Raw genomic sequence first — 22,321 nt, 5'->3', positions numbered from 1 at the left:
GTGTTGTTTTTGTTTTTTTATCACTTGATGTTTGTGGTGTATAATATTGTTGTATAATATTTTTCCCCAGGAGTATTATGGGATCATGTCAGATGGGTGTTCATGACGATCCTGTAATTGGCTGATGAATCAGTGCGACCCCAAAGAGGTGGGGATCAGCAAATAGGGCATGATAAGGTCCATATATGTATATGGTTGGTCAGCTCTGGGGGATTCTGCAGGCTGGAACAAGGCTTAACGTGTATGTAAAATCATATATTTTAACTTTTTTTTTTTTAGTTTTGGATAGACTGTGGAAGGGTTAGAACATCCTTTTTTTGCTAAGTGCTCGCTAGGGAGTTTTACCCTAGCTGGTGGTCCTGTTAACCATTGTCAATGAAACAGAAAGTGATGGGGAATCTAAAATATGAGTTGTCACCACAAACAGAGGGGAATATTCCTTCCTTCTAGTGGAGAATCTTGTTCTTGCAACAAGTATCTGAAAGGGGATTTACCTCACTTTATCGTGGTTTCCTCCTCTTGCTTTGTCTTCAGGAAGCAAAGAGAAATCTACCCAATGGGACACCGACAGCCAAATTACAGAACAGGAGTCTTCGTCCTTCCCTACTCTATCCAGATCTAAAAAAAAGGTTTTGTCTTGTTTAAAGTTCTCAAGTTATGTTTTAACTGTTGTAAAGAGGTGGCATGCTTGGTTGTGCATTGATCAGGCTCACACAAGTCCTGTCATGGCATGGGCCATCTTTCTGCTTGATGTCACAGCCAAGACCGCTAAACTGCACATCCCTACAACAAAGTTCATTAGGTTCATTTTTTATAAATATGGCAGCCCCTGGACAGAGGTTGCGGAAGCTTGACTCGCCCAACTGAACTTCCCAGAAGGTCTATTGGTAGTTCAATTGGACATAACACCCGAGACATCAGAAGACGGGCGAGTCATCTTGAGGCTGATAGTCAGGTAAGAAGGTACTTGATGGTCAGCTTAATTTTTCACCTGAATGGCCCACTTTGGAAAGGGTGGATTTGTTGAGGCACCCACATTTCCTCTATACAAAATAATAGCTGAAGTTGTTTCTAGTTATTATCATTTAAAGCTGGTTGGATGACCAGTGAAACGTCTTCAAGAAAAATACAGCAAGTCCAGTTGCCTTGACTTATTTTTTACAGATATACCATGACCTGGATGAATGAGAAATCTTCACAGACAGAACTCTACTACGGTACTCTGTCTACTTTTTTGGTTAAAGGGCATTGCATATCTCTCTTCTTTTTATGGTCTTTTATTTTTTTTTTCTATGCCCGCCATTATCTAGTTGACTTTCCTGAGGAATGTTTGTACAGTTCACTGAGGCACTCTGCAAGAAAAGCAAAACTTGACAGAGGGTGGGGGGTCTGCTTTAAATCTATTGGACAGGTAGTTTTTTAAGATGGTTAATCATCTTTTTATTCTAAAATGAAACATGTCTTTATCAGATATAGACAACCTGCAGCCTTCTGACGGTTAAGAAGCTGCAAGCCACAATGCATCTTGAGACTTGGAGTTCATCACTTTCATGACTGCAGGTTGCACCCTTTTGATTTGTCTTTAATGTATGCGTTTTTATTGTGTATAATGGCTCTTCCAGCCATTGTGTCAAAAAATGTAAGATAGTTGTTAAATACAGTTTTTAAATGTTGTTGTTTTTATATTTATTGATAGCACAGATCAGTAAGTGATTTCATTGGTATTGGGTGTTGAAATAAACAGATGTAGAATCCTTCAATCCATGGTTTGGGGTTTGCACAACTCGCTTATATAATGCACTGCACAAGAATCATGTGCAATAAGCAAGGGAATGTCATTGTGTTTATAGTGTTTTTTTTGTGTGCAAAATGCAAAGTTTGAAATTCTCTGTAGCTAGAGAGCTTTACATGTTTCAATAAACTTTTGGGTTGATGGGGTTGTCTTAGATAATTGGCTTTAAACAATTCACAATTCACAATGCACCATGTCCTAAACTAACCTGCTAAGTTCACCTAATACTGATATTGCAGCTACAGTTGGACACGGTTCTAGTCTTCAGTGTTGAAGAAAACTCTGAACCATGCAAATGGTCAGGATGTTAAAGAAGGAACAACCACCTATGTTTTATGCTTAAGTATTGAAAGAAGAAACCTATAATTAAAATATGACCTCTCACTCTCATTGTAAATGTATAAAAGATAGCAGAAGTCCTGAATTACCAGTCTTGGCTTTTGGAAAAACACTGCGGGATTCCATGTCATCAGAAATGCCTATGTCAGTATTTGGCCATTTGAACTCTGGGCATGTGATCTTAGCTGAAGGTGAAAATCAACAAGTTGCTTAGGCATTTGGTCATGTGACCTTCCCCCATGTGATTCTGGAGCAGGACAAGGACATTATCTCAGGACTTCTGCTACATTTTTATTAAATGATGCGTGTGGTCTCTTTTTGCATATAGCTGGTTTCGTGGCAGCAAGTAAAGTCTATTTCAATCATTGAAATAAAAGAAAACAAGAGTTAAAAACCAGCTTATAGCACCCAACAGAAATCCTCTCCCAATCCACAGCATGTCCTAACAGCCTTACTCCATGCAAGCATTTTTCAGGGTGTCCCCACCAGGACTGTATGCATACTGCTCTCCCTCTTACAAGGACAGGAAATGATTGTGTCTCATTGGTTATATTTATTCTTCTTTAACAATAAAACTTTGCATTTTGCACACTGGCTTTGCACTATATTTAATGTTTTTATAACTAATCATTTTCTTGCACTGTGTTTATGCTACTGAAATATTTTTTATTAAATCGATTACCAAACCAACAGTCGGCATATTGTGTCCAGTTTTTGTCCATTATAGCTTGGCTTATGTTACATCTGATCATGGTCATCTCTATGAAATTCTTGTTCTGTGGTCTACTCCAGCATTCCACCCCTTGGGACAATTCCATCAGCATTTTTAGTCATTCCCCATCAATGAGCTGCTTCTCGGTGTCGCAATTGGCCTGTAGCTCTGTACTGAGAGCTGTAGGAAGGAAGAATAATCATGAAAGAAAATTGCAGCCAAATTATAGTTCAACCTAAATTGTGAAATGACAGTGAAAGTTCTGGTCCATGGTCCTCTTTGAAAAGTCCTCCCGTTACCCTAAGCTCAGTATACCGCGAGCTACAGCTCGCGGTATACTGAGGCGCGGCAGCCGGAGCGGATCCCGACGTAGATGACGGGATCCGCCCAGCTGCGTGAGTGACAGCTGGCTCTGCCTATCTAGAGTCAGAGCCAGCTGTACCCGCCCCCTCCCCCGTCCGTTCCGCCAGTCAGCGCTGGCAGATGGGAGAGGGGAATCCAGCCCCTCCCGCTCTGCCGTGACAGGATCGGAAGGTGAGCGAACCTGGTATGTGTTCGCTCACCTCCCGATCTACTGAGCCGACCTGTGACAGTCTCATTGTCACAGGTCGGCTAGAACTATGAGGTGAGTGGAAATCACTCATCCCATAGTTCTCCTTTTAATATGTGGCAGTGACTTTTGAAGGGGATCTGAGAATGGTTATATGGCTGCCACGCTTGCCTTTTTAAAACAGCAGGGCTGAAATCCTGATCTGGGCTTCACTATCTGCAGTAGTTGAAGCCTGAACATCTGTTCTGCAGCCATGTTTAAGTAATCACTTAGTAGTGAAACAATGATGAGGAATAACAGCCATGGAACCTGCGCCTTTGATAAAATGGACAGTGGTGGGTTTCAAATCTATACTAGGGATTCACCAATACCATTTTTTCCAGACCGAGTACAAGGACCGATACTTTTTCCTCAAGTACTCGCCGATACCAAATACAGATTACATTTTTTTAGCGTTGTGTGACATTTTTCTAAAACAATACAGACTAATGATTTTAGGACTGTGGTGGAGCACCAGAGCCAGGTCTGCAACTGCTGTGACCCTGGTAGTTCTGCCACTGACTCCGAGCTGTAGAGGGACTACAAATCCCAGCAATACATTATACAGCAATGCAGAATATCACCAGCAATAGAGGGCTACAAATCCCAACTAAACATTACAAGAAAGCAGAATAATATGAAGCTACATACAGTGCTGTGTGCAGTGTTTCCCCAGGAATGCATTCTCCCCAAGGCTGTGTGCAGCATCTGTCCAGGGCTGTGTGTGGTGTTTCACCAGGCTGTTTGGTGTCTCACTGGCGACAGTGCAGAGGAGGCAATGAGTGGCCGAACCGCCACTGTAAAAGGCAGCCACTGTGAGGTCCCCAGCAAGCACGGGACCTCAGGCAGCCGAACCCATTTAAAAGTTTAAAGCACCAGTATCGGGGCATTTTCACAAGAATGCTCAGTATCGGCATCGATACTGGTATCAGTGCATCCCTTATTCTAACAGATTCACTTTTTACTTCAGCATGCTGTTGCTGCTGTTTCAAAAGGTATAGAAACAGGCAGCCTACTCCCAGTCGATGCCGACCATGGCTTCTTTGTAGGAAACCAGTCATGGGATGAGTATGGGCTTGCAATATTGGTTGACTGCCTTTTAACATGATCCCGAACTCAAAGTTGTTTCGCTATGTTTTCTGGGAAGCATTTTTAAATGTTAATTACACCTAATTAGCACCCTGAAAAAAATGTACCTCCTTTTATGGAATTTTTCCTGACAAATCGCAGTGTGCTTCCTGGTATGTGAGTATGCCTGTGCAATCCCATGCCTACAGCCTCAGGTACTGCTACCCCTGGCTGCTAGATTCAGGAGATTGGGGGTGAGATTTGGTGATGTCATTACTGTGCTGCTCACTGTTCTACGGCTCTGACATGAGGAAGTAAGACCCTACCTCTACCAAGATGGCCACCTCAAGAGACACAGTGGAGGCATTGCAAGTTAATAATGGGGGAAAGATGGTCTGCATGAGGGCCACAGTCAAGACTAGTGACTAGTCCTTTATTCTCGGCCTGCTTTTTTTGGACACAGCATCCAGAGTTCAGTTTATCTTTAATACTTTGTAAATCATTGACCTGTAACAAGTGCAGGATTTTTCTAGGGCACTGGGTGCACAACATGGAAAATTCTACTCAGTATTCTCATGCCACAGAAGCCAATGGTCTAAGCATTAAAATAGAGAATATAAAACACTAAAATCCTACACCAAATATAAGCCCATAATAAAAATAGATTTACAGACTATGCAAATCAATTCATGTTCACCACAAAGGAACCCCAGTGTGTATGTATCAAGGTAACCTCACTAAGTAGCATTAAACAGCACCAATGCACATACCAGTACACTAAACCATAGTGGTTCTACTTGGTATCACAAAATGAATATCCCCTCACAGTGGACACACAAAATGTATATGTATCCTATGCAGCTGCCAAATTACCAATATGTTAACCAATAACAAAATCAAGTCAGCTGTTCTGATCTAACAATGTATACTAAAGGATGTAAATAAGTGTTAATATATGCAAAATAAATACACACACACACACAGTGTGAGAAACATTCAAAATATAAATGTCCATAACATGAGAATAAATAGTTTTTGGTTGTAAATAGTCTCAAATCCTCCTCCGGGGTGATCCAAAAATTCCTTCATAGCACATCTACAACGTGCCGCACGCCACCAGGGCAACTCTCCGCCTATGTGAGCAAAACTGAGATTGGCCTCCAAGTTATAGGCGGGTCATTTAAGGTTTCAATAACGTACCGTATATCTCCACAAATCCTCTATCACCCAATCCTGAGCCAGTGAATGGCTAACACTCCACAATTGGTGTCTTATGCAGCCTCAGCCGTCATTACATTTTAAAAGTATAAAACTCTCAAACTTTTTTCAATGATGAATCCTGATCAAATCTATAGATTGCCCAGCAAAGTATTTCTTTACATTTTTGACCAAGCACACAGTTGTCATGTTTAAAAAATAAAAACAAAAAACTGTCTCCAACTCTCTCAGCTTCCCTGAACTTCCTGTTCACTACAAGATCACAAGGGACAGCTCAATCTCCAGCAGTCAATCTTATAGAAGGGAGGAGATGGGGCCAGTGGGGAGGGGAGTAGCTTGATTTGCTGTGTCTGTGTGTTAATGGAGACGCACACCACTTACCAGCACACACAAGTGTGGCTCCATAGAACTCTGCATGAGAAAGGAGCCCCCCTAAAACAGGATATCAGGACCAGTGCTCAGGGGACGAGCTGATTCTGCAGAAAACAAACTTTTCAACATCAAAAAGCAGCATTCATTCTAAGTGATTTGATCAGCATTTGGAATAGCTTAAAACTCATTCGACTAATCTCATTTTAAGGACATACAGGGTTATTCACAAAAGGGTGAAGAGTTTGAAGAAGGCAGGGGAAGTGAACAATCTAGGACAACATAGCTGATTTGGAAAAATTCTCCAATTCAGCTCATTTTCCAGTTCAGCTATGTTGTCACAGATTGTTCACTTCTCCAGCCTTCTCCAAACCCTTCACCCTTTTGTGAATGACCCTGTAAGTAATTTATTTCTTATTTATTAGGGACACAGAATTCAGTTCTTCAGAGAGAATTGGGTTATACCATCGCCTGTAGGAGGAATTGGACACTGGAAAAAAAAATTGCCTGGTATAACCTTTTCCACTTCCAGTAGATTTGTGCCAGTGTCCAAGGCTGATGGATGTATTTTCTATAATTTTGTTTCAATTAAGACTTCATGTACATCCTGCTGAGCTGTGCTCTCTATGCAGCTGTCCAGATTAGCATATCCTCAGCAATGGCTATGGAGGCCGTATTATGACTCCACTGGATTGAAGATTGCAACCCCGCCTGGAATGTGACCTTCAAGCACTGGGCTCTGCTTGTAGTGCTTTTCAGACCTTTGTGTACTGTTAGTTAGCTGAGCATTCTCTAGGGCCAGAGCCATTGCACAGACTGGTGTGACCCAGTCTATGAAGACTCGTAGGGAAAGCCAATAGGTGGGGCAATTTAGCCTGGAATGTGACCCTTGGCCCCTGGGCTCCGCATTGTGGTTCTTTCCGGACCGTGTGTACTGTTTCAGTGAAGCACTTTACCGTTTCAGAGCTGTAGCGCTGCTTCGAGTGTGACCCAGTCTCTGTAGTGTCACTCTCTGAGAGTCTCTGATTGTAATTAACATCCTGATACATCTTTTGTGGACTGTTTTAGTGACCTTCAGAGTGCTTTTCACTTACAGAGCTGTGGCATGATCCAATCACAACCCATTTGATGAATTTAGCCAGCTGGACTGTGGGCGCCATTTAAATTTTCATGCCTTTTTTTTTTTTTACTGACACAACAATCATGCCAGAGTGTTGCACGTGTGCAGTCCTTTCCTGTGTTTCAGCTTAAGAGGAAACATCTTTCCGTTGCTACTGATACTGCTGCTTTTCAGCACATTGCAGATCATCCGATCTCTGGTTCCACTTCTCGCCTACAGTGACTTGATCACTTCCAACTGGCTGCAGCTCTCATAAGTATGAACTGTTTGGGTTTGTAACTACACCATTGCCTCACTTTGGGCCTAGTTGCTTACCATTAAGTGGTGCAACATGTCTTTTATAAGATGCCAAGAGTACAGTCCCATTGTTGTGGGTGACGTTGTCCCTTCCCTACTCTTCCTGGAGAAGCTAAACCAGCATACCCAGAAGAAGCCAATGCCTGTGACCTGGATCCAGGCACCCCTTTTTCTATAAAGTCATCCATCTTAGCAGGTTCTATACCTGCGCTGCCTGAAATTATATCTACTTCTGGTTTTGTGGTAGTCTGTGCACAATTATTGGAGAAATCTGTTCGGGATGCTGTGCCTTCCATGAGTTTGACCTTACTGAGACTTTATCTCTCACAGTACCTGGGGTCCCTATCACCATCTCCGATTCAGAGCTTTTCCTTTCAATACATTTTTATTCATTTTCCAACAAAATGTTACAAACAATGTCATAGTAAACACATATCAAAAAATACAATTTGACAAAAAATAAACAGGTGTTTGGCTAAATAAATAAATGTTCAGTTATATGGTGTGTGAGAACAGAGTGTCTTGAAGAACAAAACTTGACAGGAGATTCATCAAATAACTTGAGGAAGGAAAATCCAGGAACCTTTCAGGAAATGTCCCTCCCAGAACCAAGAACAAACAAAAAAGATAAACTGAATCAAGTGGGAGATCAGATTCAGAGCTATTAAAACCTGCCTCCTGAGACTGTATTTGAGCAGGTCCCATATGACTCAGATATGCAATCTATTTTGGGATATACCACCTCCTTTTTTTTTTTCTCCCACTACTGCTTTTATTTTTAATGTAGTTTATTAACATTTAGAATAATTCCACCTCTTATGGTGTTCAACTCACCTGACCTGGCATAAGGAACGTGACCTACAAGGTCAACAAACATAAGTTCCTGCTGTTTCCCCTGAATGTGGAACTGATTATCTTGAACTTCACGTGCTCAGCATCAATAGGTCGTAGCATTCAAGTGATGATTAGTATCAACAGGCCCAAAATGTGGCAAGAAAACATTTCCTACACAATTATATCACTAAGCTAGACTGTTAGCACAATACAGGCTTTGTCCACCGATCCATGATGTTGCTGCTAAATTTGGACCCCCCCCCTCCCCCCCCCCATCTGTGTGCAGAAATTGAGATTCATCAGACCAGGCTATATTTTCCAGTCTTGAACTGTTATGTCAGTCAATGTGGTCTTCTGCTGGTTTAGCCTTCCACCTCAAGGGTTGACGTTGTGTACTCTGAGATGCTTTTGTTCTCACCACAGTTGTAAAGAGCTGGTATCTGTGTAACCATTTCCTGCTTGTCGGCTCAAACCAGTGTGACCATTCTCGTCTGAACTCTCTAATCAACAAGGCATTTCCATCATCTGAACTACTGCTCAATGGATGCTTTTTGTTTTACGCACCATTCTGAATAAAGTCCAGTGGCTGCTGTGCACGAAGGAGATCAGCAGTGATGGAAATACTCAAACCAGCCCGTCTGCCATCAGCAATAATGTCTCCGGTCAAAATCAGTGAGGTCACACTATCCCCATCCTGGTGCTTGATGTCAACATTAACTAAAACCTTTAACTGTATTTGCATGATTTTATGCATTTTGCTGCTTCCACGTGATTGGCTGATTAGAAGGTATTCCTAATAAAGTGCTTATGCATATAAACACATGCTATACTCTCAAACAAGTCTCCCTTTCCCTGGTCTCCTTGAATCTGTATCAGTTTAGATGTAGCGTATAAGATAGAATTGTAGATCTCTCATATTGGGCAAGCCAATATCATAATTTCTATGCAAAAACCCACCTCATACATGAGATCAACAATACCAATCCAGAATCCGGATGCATTTTTTAAACCTCTATTGGTCTACCCGACAAGAGAGATCTATAATAATATCTTATACTCTACATCTGGGTTTGTCTGTAAATTGATCGGTATAAACGCATACGACAGCACTCAGTGTCCAGACGATGGTGACACATCAAAAAAAAAAGCTAATGTCCTGATTGTTTTACCACAACAGCAATGGATTCTCTTTTATTTTCTTCTTTATTATACATTTGTTATTTGCGAATCAAAAATGATCGACTTATTTTGGAAACAAAGTGTGACAGATGGGATAAACCCAGAGAGATCCCATCAACAACCGTCACCTAAGTTGGTTACCCCAACAGTGACTACAACATCTGTATTGTCACTTTAAATCAAATATGTTTACTCCAGGCTCCAGCTGTAGGATGTAGACCTCCCTTCTCCTCCCCGTTCAGTAACAGAAACTTTTCAGTACAACTCTTTTTTTTTTGTATTGTTATTGTGCAAGTGATAGTCGCCAGTCCTCCGGAAGCCTGAGATTACAGTGCCTCATAATAGTGAATGATACAAAACATTCACACTGCTCCAGATTAACTCAACTACATCCAGGTATCGGGACAATGTATATTAATGAGAACACAAGCAGAATAGTCCAGGAGCGAAGAAGAGAACCACACAGGGTTCTCCTAATGTTTCTCTGCTCCGTGGCCTGCAATGCTGCTAGTCAGTCTGTTATTGAAGAGGATGGTAAGTGAAGCTTGTTGATGGCAATAATGTTGTTGATGTGCCTTATATTTCCTAAAGTGTATGTCCAGGTAAAACTTTTCCTTTTTTAGTTTTGGGTAAAGTGGGGGAGATGCAGAGCCACTGCTGGGTGTTTACTGCCATCTGGGGCTCTGTGAGAAAGCTTACCCCTTACTACAAAGATAGCACAGACAGGGCCGGATTTACTATCCCTGCCGCCCCAAGGCCAGGTTCTGCTATGCGCCCGCATCCCCCCCCTCCATCCATCAACGGAGAATGGCAACCGGATGGCAGGGGCGGCAGGGTTAGTTTTATTTTTATTGTTTCTTTCTTTTTTATCACTTTTTTAATTTTATTTACTTTTTTACATTTTTAGCTTATCGCTTTTAGCTAGCTAACTGTGTGATAGCATTTGGAGGTGACAGGTTCTCTTTATTGACCCTGTCACCTCCAATACAGGAGTTCTAGCACAGCACTGTGCTGGAACTCCTGTGACAGGCGAGAGAGGAAGAGCACAGCTCTCCCCTCTCACTGTCTACAGTCTACACAGAGCGGCAGGGTTACTTTTAACCCTGCCGCTCTGCTCCCCACATCGACGGCAAGTGAGGAGAGACTCGGCGGCCGGAACCAGAAGAGAGAAGTAAGTGAAGGGGGGAGGACGAACAGGCTGCACAGATGTTACAAGTGATTGCGGCGACATCGCCGCGATCACCTGTAAATGTATGAGCGGATTCCCCACAAGGCAACTTACCCACCCGGCGCCCGGAACTGTATGTTCCGTGCGTCGGGGGACTCCACACCGCTGCCGCCCGGCCGCCCCGGTGGCCTTGTGGGAAATCCGGGCCTGAGCATAGATATACTGTATATATAATGTATGTATAATCCCAGGGGTAGCCACTGCACTCTATTTGTAAGGTAAATGCCCAGGTGCTCATCCACAAAAATATCCTTACAAATCTCTTAATCCGATCTTCTTCTTTACTGTCCTTTTCAGCTGTCTCTCCAGTGCTGCTGCAGGTCTCCGATCCAGCGCTGGCTCCTCTGTCCTCCTCTTCTCTGATGTCCCACGGAGTCTGTGCGGGTGCACGCTGCTCTATACACTTACCGTGTGTCTCTCCTCTTCTCCCAGCCGAACATCTGACCTGCGCATGCGCCCGCCCCAGGATCCTTTGCGGCTGCCCGAGAAATTTTCAGATGTTCGGACGGGAGTGTGCGGCAGAGACACAGGTAAGTATTAACCCTATGAAAAAGGTTTTTTTTTATCGTTTTGCATCCATCTACTGCTTGATAGCCGAAGATATATGCAAAAACATGCAAGGGTTTAATAACACTTTAATGTTTCAACGGAGCTCAGTCCGTCTTCATCAAGACTTTAGTAGAACCGCATGGCAGACTTTTCTTCACTGCCTGTCAGGTGAAACTGTTGTCACCAGGTCAGGAAGTAAGGGAGTGAGGTGAAATCTATCTTAAGATAGCAGTAGAAAGCCCTGCAGGGGCTCAAAGTCTTCCCTACTCCATCCAAAACTAAAAAAAGAAAAAGATTGCTTGGATGTTTTAATAGGAAAATAAAACTGTTTATGGTAAAATTATGTGTGACTGGTGACAGCTATAATGTGCACTTTTGATATATATGCGTTGCTCAGCCTAAGGTTGCACCTAACTACTCCTTTTTGCGTCAGATTGGGGTGCCCTGATATGTCAAAGAGCCAGACAGGAAACTGTCCAAACATATTGGGACTTGTATTTAGTGTATTATAGCCATATGGCCAATAGGAAGGTGAAGAAGCTGGGAGGGGGTGGACAAGCCTTTGACATTCAGAACCTGCTGTTTCAAGTGCTGCTTTTTTTTGGTCAAGAGTCCAGTATAGATCAATTTAATGGTAAGTTCAGAATTAAACGTTCTGATTCATGTGGGAGGTCAGTGACTTCTTGTTTCCCACATTGCATGCACAGTAATTCAGGTAGAGTACAGAATGCCCAGATGTAGCTATACACAAGTACAGAAAACGTAACAAAAACTGAGCTCCTCATATGGAAACCAGCACAGGAGAGGAAGCCTGAAATTAAAATATTTGTCCCTTTTCCATCTTCTATGGATCTAATGCAGATTCGTCTTTTTGGGAATGTTTTTGAACAAACATTGTTTCGGTTAAACGTTTCAGCTCAGTGTTTACTTAAGCTGAATCTTTCACAAGAATAAAAGTGGCCAAAGTTGACGAGAAGTTGCTACTTCTATCACATTACACAATATGTCACTTTCCTGCTGATCTCGAAAAACGAATGGAAAGGGACATTTTCTGCATTGCCCATAGCAACCCATTGGATTCCAGAAGCTATTTTTACAGCATATGTTGGAAAATGGTGGCTGGAGTCTTGTTTGTTGAAATTCTTTCATGTACCCTCTAGACCACTATTACAGGGTGTTTCTCATTAATAATAACCTTGAGTGCAGTTTTCAGCAGCATGTACAAAATTATAAGTGTGTAGTAGATACTGTATGTCTTATAAAGTGTAAAAAATGTTGTTTATTGTATGTTTTAAAGGAGAACTATGGGGTTAAGTCTTTTCCCCATAGTTCTCCTTAAGGGAACGGGAGGACACAAACTAGCGTCCTTCCGTCACCCTAGGCTCAGTATACCGCGGGCTACAGCTCGCGGTATACTGAGACACCGCGGTATACAGCTCGCGGTATACAGAGATGCCGCAGCTGAAGCGGATCCCGACAATTGTGCCGGGATCCGCCCAGCTGCGTGACTGACAGCTGGCTCTCCTATCTAGAGGCAGAGCCAGCTGTACCCGCCCCCTCCCCCGTCCGTTCCGCCAGTCAGCGCTGGAGGAGCGGGGAGGGGGGAATCCAGCCCCTCCCTATGTCACGGCAGAGAGCCATGACAGGATCGAGAGGTGAGCGAACGCCGCTATGTGTTCGCTCACCTCCCGATCTACTGAGCCGACCCGTGACAGTCTCATTGTCATAGGTCGGCTAGAACTATGAGGTGAGTGAAAATCACTCACCTCATAGTTCTCCTTTAAGGCATATTCAAGAATGAAATTATGAAACAAGTTGTAAGGTAAAGAAAGTGTCCTATGGGTCCAAAGTAGGAGTCTTTAAAGCGGACCTTTACCCAGATCTATAAAATAACAACAAGCACACCATTAGAAATGTTTAGTAATGACAATCTACAAACACATACTTCTAGATAATTGCCGGCATTGTATTCTTTGTATACCTTAGTTCTCTTTTCTTCCCCAGTCTTCTGACTGTGGCCATGTTTATTAAGGGCAGATTAATAGATCTCGTTTTACTTCCTGGATTTCTTACATGTGATTAGACCTGTGACTAGACATGTGACAATGCCCATCATTTCAGGGGAGGAAATGCCTTTGCCTGAGATCTCCTGACATTACAGATGAGATTTCCCAGCAATGCTCTGCTGATGACAAGGCAATCCCAGTGTGCATTGCTTTGCCAAACTGAAGTCATTTTGTCCTTTCAGAGCAGGAAGTGAATGCTCTGCAAGTGTAAGTATTTCACAATCACAGCATTTTACACCTGACATGTCTATGTTATTATTAATCATCATACAGAGAGGGATGCATTGGTAGAATTCGATTTTTGATTGTAAAGGTTACCTTCTGTTTCCGACGCACAGGGGGAGCTGCTTTCTTTTTTTTAATTTTTATTTCAGCAGATGGATCGACCCATTTATATAAGTTCTCACATCCTTGTACGTAATTGTAAAATAAAAATGATCCTTCTACAACTGAAAAAAAAAAAAGAAAACCTGCGAACCAGAGCCATTGAGCATTACCGATTAGATTCCACTATGTGATGTTGGCTCTCAATTAGCCCAGGATCCAGCACCTTATACTGTATCTAGTCCTTTCAAACATTATAAAACGAGTGGAAATCTGTCACCTTCTGGAAAATTGTCACCTTAGGCTGCAGCCTGTGCCCCCCAATACAAGTCTATTTGCTTTAAGCAGTGAGGGATTCTCTCTCTGTTCTTACTGGAATTTTTTCTTCACATCAACCAATTTGATTCAGATGTTGAGAGAAGGTTTCAATCATCTTGGTGGCTGGGGCTATGTAGCTCCAGTTCTTGGTAAGAACACTTTGATATGTCTGCTCTAAAGTTGTGTCTACTTCTGTCATTACACAGGGTGTCCAGTTCCGATGTGGGTCCAGTTCAACAGAAGCTGTTACACGCTTATTTATGTTGCACCACAAAATGTACTTGGTATGAATCTTGCCCAGGAGCTTTGCAAAGGTATTTAAAATGACTCTATTGTCTTGTGGTGTCTTTGGGAATGGTGTAAGAAATGTTAATTCATAGCATTGTGAAGGCCGAAGTATATATTTTATTTCAGGCCCGTCATCCCTCTCCATTGAAATGTTGACTCCTAGCCAAATATTACTTTTATAAAAGGCTGGGGGGTTTTTTTTTTTTTTTTAAGCAAAGCCTTGCCTTTCTCTCAGAGCCTTTTCAATCAAGAAGCAGGTAAGATTTTGACCCAAAGCAGAGCTCTCAAGAGCTGGCATGGAGCAAAGTATTATATCACCTCTTGGATCCTCAGCAGTGTCTGGCATCATCTGGAGCAGGGGTGCCCACAATTTTTCGTCTGGAGATCTACTTTTGAAATGACGAGCTCAATGAGATCTACCAACGAAAAAACACCTGCGTTCAGGGGCGGGAGGTGGCATGGCGGTGCATTGAAGTAAATGGCACGGCAGCCACGCCCCCCGCCCGCCCGCAGAGAGATCGCACGCACCTGGAACACAGGCGCATTAGTGCCTGCATTCTGGTCTAGTGCGATCAGCAAAAATGCTGCAAGTCGGCTTGCGCTTCTGTGCATTCCAGAGGCCAAACACTCTAGAACGCAGACTCTGTGGTGCGAACTGGCCCTCTCTCTTGGCCGTCTCTTCTCTCTCTCCTCGCTCTGTCCCCTGTTTCTATCTGCTATCTCTATCTGCCAACGTTGCACACAGGGAGAGGTGTCCCGCCCCTTCCCGTCTGACACATTCAGCAGCACTAGCACCGCAGAAGGGAGCTCAGGTCAGTGAGCTGATCGCGATCTACCAGTGTTCGCTTTGAGATCTACTGGTAGATCGCGATCTACCTAATGGGCACCCCTGATCTGGAGGAATGGACAGATGGCACTAAAACACCAGGGTGGTCCTACCTCCACGTCATACAGAGTTGGTGTACAGTGTCTTAACATTGTGCGGGCAGATATTATATACAGATGGCCTTCCAAAGACAGATATGTCAAAATGACTTTTGTGGAAGACTAAAAGGAAAAAGTTTGGCCTATAAATATTTGCAATCCTTACATGTAATGCTGGTATTGGTATATTGGCTGCTTAGTTACATGTTGTTGTTTTTTTAGATATTGGTGCTGACACTGTAAGCATTCAAACCAAGGAGGAAAATGCGTTCTTACTGAGAATGTTCCAGACCAAGTGGAAGGGACCCAAGGAGGTTTTGCTGGGCATGTTTTATGATGCTGATGGTAAGAAAAGAATGTATTCCTTTCATTTGATCAGCAGCTCCATACCCCTCCATCCAGAAAACAGTAGTGACAAATGTGCCTGGGATAGTGTAACACATTCTTATAGCTGAAATATCCAAGGACATTTCACTGCTAAACCTGCAAACGAATCCAGCAAAATACTTCCTCAGAGAGCATTGTGCATTATATGACCACATTATAACAGTGCAAAGGACTGCCACGTCACATGACAATTCATAGGGATGAAAGTTCTCACTTTGTCCCCTATGCTGTGGAGGTTTTAACAAAGCAGTTAAAGGAGAACTATGGGGTCAGTGTTTTTCCCCATAGTTCTCCTTAGGGTAACGGGAGGACACAAACTGGCGTCCTCCCGTTACCCTAAGCTCAGTATACCGCAAGCTACAGCTCGCGGTATACTGAGACGCCGCAGCCGGAGCAGATCCTGACGTAGATGACGGGATCCGCCCAGCTGCGTGAGTGACAGCTGGCTCTGCCTATCTAGAGGCAGAGCCAGCTGTACCCGCCCCCGTCCGTTCCGCCAGTCAGCGCTGGCAGATCGGAGAGGGGAATCCAGCCCCTCCCCCTGTCACGGCAGAGAGCCGTGACAGGATCGAGAGGCGAGCGAACCCGGTATGTGTTCGCTCACCTCCCGATCTACTGAGCCGACCTGTGACAGTCTCATTGTCACAGGTCGGCTAGAACTATGAGGTGAGTGGAAATCACTCATCTCATAGTTCTCCTTTAAAGTAGATTCAAATAGTTTGCTGTATCATATACAATTGTATTGTCTTCCTCTAAAAGCTGATCTCCAGACCCCCTCTTATCCCCCCCTCCCCTCCCTCCCTTAAATGCCCCTTTCCAGTCTCGAGTCATCTCTCTTCTTCTGTTTAAAGAAGGCAGGTCCTACCACATGACTAGGGCAGGGCAGCTCTGCATTCAGAAATGGGTCCCAAGCCTCCTAGGGAGGATCAGAGAGGAAAGTTTGGGTGATATTTTGAGATGAGGTTGGTGATATAGCTTGGGATAGAGATGTAGACGTCTTTGTATGGTATTCTATTTTGAACTTTATTTGTTGGGTGAGTAGATGCCAGTGGAGTGGTTGGCAGAGAGGGGCGACAACCACCGAGTGGTTGGTCAGGTGCATAACTCTGGTGGTAGCATTCATGATAGACTGAAGGGCATAACCTTCCTAAAGTAAGGCCAATTAGGAGGGAGTTGCAATAGATGATGTAACATAACAAAGCTGCAAATTAGAAACTTTGTAATTTGTTAAGAAGGGATGAATTTTTGGAAATGTTATAGAGGTTACAGTGGTAAGATTTGGACAGTGATTGGATGTGGGGCTGAAAGGAGTGGTCAGAATTCAGGAATACACCTAGCACCCTTGCATGAGGGTAGGGCTTGGTAGGTGAGCTGTTGATTGTGATAGAGAAGTTGGGAGAGTGGCCCAAGAGGAAGGCGGATCGGAAATATGAGCTTAGTTGTGGACAGATCGAATTTGAGGGAATTGTGTGACATCCATGTTGATAGCCATGTCCAGTGGTGGCTGCATGGCATTTCTCAAGGCAGGATTCCTGACAGTGACAACAGTGGAATATGCCTGCACAAGCTGCATTGGGATTAGTACCACCACCTGTAGTCTCCATTGTGTGAGACAGGGTGCAAGGCAGGATCACAATTGGGACACAGGGGGCAAAGCATTGTCACCCCATAACAGGAAGTGCCTGCAGCAGACCCATTGTGGCAGGATTACCTCAATTCCTGCATGGCATTAGAGGTTCCTTGTTTGATTACACACATTTCCTGTATGTCTTTTATCACTGTCTAGTTACTGAAACACGCTTTTCTCATTTCTGAACTGCATGGAATACAATTGTCCTATATCCTATTGACAGAGAACACTTTGAAATGGTTTGACAAGTCACCAGTAACATTCACTAATTGGAGACAGGAGAAGATCACAGATGAAAACTTAAACACTTGTGTGAAAATGAACACAATAACCGGAGAGTGGGAATTCACCGAGTGTGACCAGTTTGCAGAATCGGGAACATTGTGTAAAACAGGATTGGGTATGTACACATCTGCGATACTAATATAGATCGAAGTCACCAAATGTCTTTGAAGGGAATATACCACAAACGTTAAGATGTTATGTCGAAAAAAATATTTTTAGCGTTGGATGGATTAGAACACTTTCACCTGGTTTAATTGGGCTCCATTCATTGAGAGATTTATTTTCATTTCCAGTCCTGTTGACCACAATTTCACTAGGCAGGAAGTGAGGGAAAATCTATAAAAAGGCACACAAACAGAAATTCCAACCTGAAGCCGGGGGAGAGAGCAGAAGCGCCGCTCCACTTAGAAAAGGCCAGAATAGGATTTTCTTTTTTTTTTTTTCACATACATGAGGAAAATTGTTCCAGGGGTTACAAAGGTCTTTATTCCTCAGGGCTATAAACATATATGTAATTACAATTGTTGTCATACGGCTGGTGGACATAATATGACGGGTGTATGTGTATAACTGTAAAGACAGACCTATGCAACCCCCAAAAAGTGTTGGATCTTCCTGGTGAATGTAAATAAAAGATTATTCTGGGCTATAAATGGAGAGCAGCCCTGTCTTCATGAATCCTTAAGGACCATCCACAAGAGTCCTAGGAAAACCAGAGCTGCCAGATAACTCTGGGCCTGACAGGGGTTCTAGCCTTTCCCTGTTCTACTAAAAATAAAGCACTCCTTGCATTGCTGTTGGAGGGTTATACACACACACACACACACACACACACACACACACACTTATTATTATTATTATACAGGATTTCTATAGCGCCAACAGTTTGCTCAGCACTTTACAATATAAGGAAGACATTACAATCACAATACAATTCAAGACAAGATGGTAAGGAGGGCCCTGCCCCTGAGGGCTTACAATCGAAAATAGAGATAGAATTTGCCTGTTCAGCTTTAATACTGCCTACTACATTCTCCCCTATGAACTGAGCCTACATAGCCAACCAACAGAATTAGACTGTATGATTCAATCTGGTGAATATTTTACCAAATCATCATCATGCATTTACCTATCTTCTATTTCAGATCCCCAAGAGAGCGAAAAAAATGGTAAGTATTTGCTTACTGAGGTTAGTTTACTGCTTCCTGGAATACTACTGAGCTAATCTGTAACCATCTCCACAACTGACAGTTATAACCAAACTCTGGGGGGAAAATAAAAACCTTACCATGCAGCATGCTGGCTCCTACAAATAACTCTGGTCTTCTGGGGATGTGACGAGTGATGCCCACATCTCCTCGCTACTTGCCAAATTCACAAAATGCTTTGCATTTTTCTTTATAAAAAAAAAAAAATCTGTGATAACTTTTTATATATATATATATAGATATGCACTATATAGGAGTAATGGTTATACTGATTTTGCAGCGCTAAAATCTATATTCCTATCATTGGGACTTCTTAGTCTGTATTGTGGCTGCTTTATTTCCCATATCGTTGGTATATTATCCACAAGCGCAGATCAATAGATTTTATATAATGGTTATACTGAGCCTGGCAGAAATTGAAACCGACAGCTCTCTAGTGAACTCCATTTTAGCTGCTTACTAGACAAAGCGCACAGATGCTACAAGTAATTCTCTATACGGAGCATCGCCCTAATGGCCCCAAAAGTGATTACCTTAATGTGAACCATTCTCTTTCAGGTCACCGAGTGCTAATGATCAGCCTGGTCACTGTATTTGCACTAATTGTACCATCACTGCTGCTACTGTTATTTATTCTATACAAGAAAAAACATTTACTCCGTGGATTTTCATCAAGACATCTACTCGGAGGTGCCCAGGTTCTCCCATACAGTGATGATATGCTGGTGGACACAATGGAGGGAGAAGACTGGGCCTGAACTGGACACATTTAATACAATAGCAGTCTCAACACTGACCATCATACTGGTATCTTTAACAGTAACATGCAGCAGCTTTAAGGTGAATGCACACTGCAAGTTCATTAAATTGCTCCCTCCACAGGTTCTGTTACATTCACACACAACCCCCCCCCACCGCTCTGTTCACCCACACAGCCAAGTGAAGAAGTCCTGTGTAAGCACCAAGTCAGGAGGTTACACACAGGTAAGGACCTCCCTCCTCTCCCCCACACACAGGTAAGGACCTCCCTCCTCTCCCCCACAACAGCACTCAGGCGCCTGCTGCCATGTTGCAGGAGGTGGAGGAAAGTCAAATGTTTTCCCCCTATACTTGAAGAACTGGGTATTTTTCGTGGCTCCAATGGGCAAATGGGACAGCAGGGGAAGGTATGCATCAGCAGTGTGGGTGTTAGGGGGCCTATTAAATCACCTGTTATTTTGCTGTCAATGGACAAGGCATGGGTTCAAAATGAACAATGACTAGCATCAACGCCATGAAAATACTGTACTCTAGCCCAATAATAATAAAAAAAAAAAAAGACTATATAGAAATTCAATTCATCTGACTCATTGAACCATTACCAAAGCTAATCAATACTGCAACAGCTCTGTTCAGAAGATGGAGCTCTTTCTACACATCAGCAGCAACCACAGCTATGTGCACTTTGGCTGCAGGAGAGAATTTATTTTAACTCAACATTTCCAATATACTTTGAAGTTCCCTTTCTTTATATTTCTAATTAGCTGCATTCAACAATACGCTTGCAGACCAGAGTAAGACTCCAGTTCGTGAACACCAGTGACCAGTTGTTGGCAACCTGCCATGATACTGGTTAGTGAGCCTCACTAAATGCAAGAGTTCAATTTGTTTTTTAGGTCACCTGAGTGAACCGCACCACATCGGAATTTCTGTATGTTTATTTCGTGACCCAACTGCACAATGTAAAATGTCACCTGCACACAAATAAAAGATGGCCAAAGATTTTAAAAATTTACTGTAGGATGCATTTATACGTTTACCGTGATTATAACTATTGGGCCCTTTACTACACCTTATGGGCATATAGAGCATATTCTCCTTTAAGAAAATCAATTGCCACTCCCAAAAATAAAATACATAAAATCTATTAACAATTGATCGTAGTTAATCACATTCAGCAGGACTTGCTCTGTATCACTGAAGACATTTCATTGCAAATACAAAAAGCAGCTTCTTCCAAGAGCTGAAGCTGCTACAATAAAAACATTACAGATAACATCCAGTTGAATGTGAAACTACTATTAGCAATAACATGACCTTGCTAAAGCCAAACCTTTGCAGTAGGGATGTTCAGATACCAAGTACCATACTCAGCCCAAATACAGATACTTTTCCAGCTCCTAGACTAGAGCAAAATGAAGTTAGCTGTCCTATAAGGAGCATACAAGCTCCAGAGACTTGTAAATCTCTGTTAATGTAGGATTTTAAAAAATTAGGACTGCACTGATACTTTTGTCCAAGTACTGATCCATTTGTTTATTGTCCACGTATCACACTGGTCAATATAACCATATAGTGTTGCGGCTGGTTGAAATTTCACATTTAGTTCTCCTAGCGCAGTGGTTTTTCATCTTTTTATTTGTCTGTCATGTGACAGTTTTTCTAAAATAGACCAATGATTTTGGGACAGTGGTGAAGCTCCAGAGCTAGGTCACCACTGCAACCCTGATAGTTTGTGAAAATGCCAAGTATCGGCACTGGTATCTGAACATTTCTACTTTGCAGAAGTCTACAAACGTTTCAACATTCTGGAAATGAAGAACCGGCATCTCGACACAAAATGGCCACGACTGCAGGTCCGGTTCCTGAGCTCCGCTTTTAACAAACAAGACTTTGTTGAGTGCAGGTCCAGCCTCATTTCCACACTTCCCGCTGCTGTACTAGCCATCTGCAAAATAGGGAGATGCTTTTGATTTCCATGTCTTCCTGCAGAGCAGAACTCCTAACCCAACATAAATTTAGGAGGTCTTTGGAATATACCCGTTATGCATGTCTGGATTGCAGTCTGCATACCGATGCATGATCCATGTTTCAGGTCACTTTAGAATATATATGTATGTATTGATTTTTTTCTGTTCAATAAAAATCTACCATGCTAAAAAAAATTTAGGAGGTCTATGTACCATGATTGCCAAACATACACAGGGTTATTCACAAAAGGGGGAAGAGATTGGAGAAGGCAGGAGACATGAACAATCTAGGACAGGGGGGTTAGCAAACTGCAGCTGTGGTGGAACTACAAATGTTATGAGGCTTTGCAAGATTCTCACAGCCACAACTTCTGGAGATCTGCATCATGGGATTTGTAGTACCACAGCTGGAGGGCCAGAGTTTGGCTATCCCTGATCTAGGACAACATAGCCAACCTGGAAAAAAAATTATCCAGTTCAGCCATATTGTCCTAGATAGTTCACTAAAGAGTGATGAGTTAGGAGAAGTGAATGCCCCGGCTAGAAGCAGCTTGGCTTTGATTCTTCGCTACTTATTGTTCAAACAAAAAGCCATGTCACAGACTAGTGAAAAACCTATGCCACAGTGATAGTTACATCTGCCTCAAACGATTCCTCTATGACTCTGGGAGACATAAAAAGCATCACGGCAAGGCACTATCAGGAGCAGTGAGATTGTATTACAAGAGTTTGTTAATACTAGGGATGCACAGATACTGGTTTTTCAGTTCCGAGTACCAATTTGTTTTTCCAGTACTAAGCTGATAGAGTAGCGGTGCCATGTGCCCAGATTATCAGGACGTTGGGCGGCAGATCATGACACATCGCC

The 22,321-nt window shown here is 42.8% G+C and overlaps 1 protein-coding gene across 1 annotated transcript; it reads left to right on the top strand.

Moving 5' to 3' along the window:
* Positions 1-9,924: 9,924 nt before the first annotated feature.
* On the top strand, positions 9,925-19,513 carry CD302 (CD302 molecule). The gene is made up of 5 exons (XM_018553138.1): positions 9,925-10,051; positions 14,209-14,316; positions 15,437-15,559; positions 17,455-17,631; positions 19,283-19,513. The coding sequence occupies exons 1-5, from the start codon at positions 9,925-9,927 to the stop codon at positions 19,480-19,482; spliced, it is 735 nt and encodes a 244-aa protein (XP_018408640.1). The 3' UTR covers positions 19,483-19,513.
* Positions 19,514-22,321: the final 2,808 nt, after the last annotated feature.

The sequence above is a fragment of the Nanorana parkeri genome, unplaced genomic scaffold (genome assembly GCF_000935625.1).
Source record: "Nanorana parkeri isolate BGI_ZX_2015 unplaced genomic scaffold, ASM93562v1 scaffold112, whole genome shotgun sequence".
NCBI classification, from domain to species: Eukaryota; Metazoa; Chordata; class Amphibia; order Anura; family Dicroglossidae; genus Nanorana; species Nanorana parkeri.
Note: the sequence above shows the minus strand (reverse complement) of the source record. Positions and strands in the feature narration are given on the sequence as shown.

Coding starts and splice junctions, on each gene's coding strand:
- CD302 (XM_018553138.1), top strand. CDS start 9,925: ATGTATATTAATGAGAACACAAGCAGAATAGTCCAGGAGCGAAGAAGA. Junction 10,052..14,208: donor GTCTGTTATTGAAGAGGATG/GTAAGTGAAGCT, acceptor GTCATTACACAG/GGTGTCCAGTTCCGATGTGG. Junction 15,560..17,454: donor CATGTTTTATGATGCTGATG/GTAAGAAAAGAA, acceptor TCCTATTGACAG/AGAACACTTTGAAATGGTTT.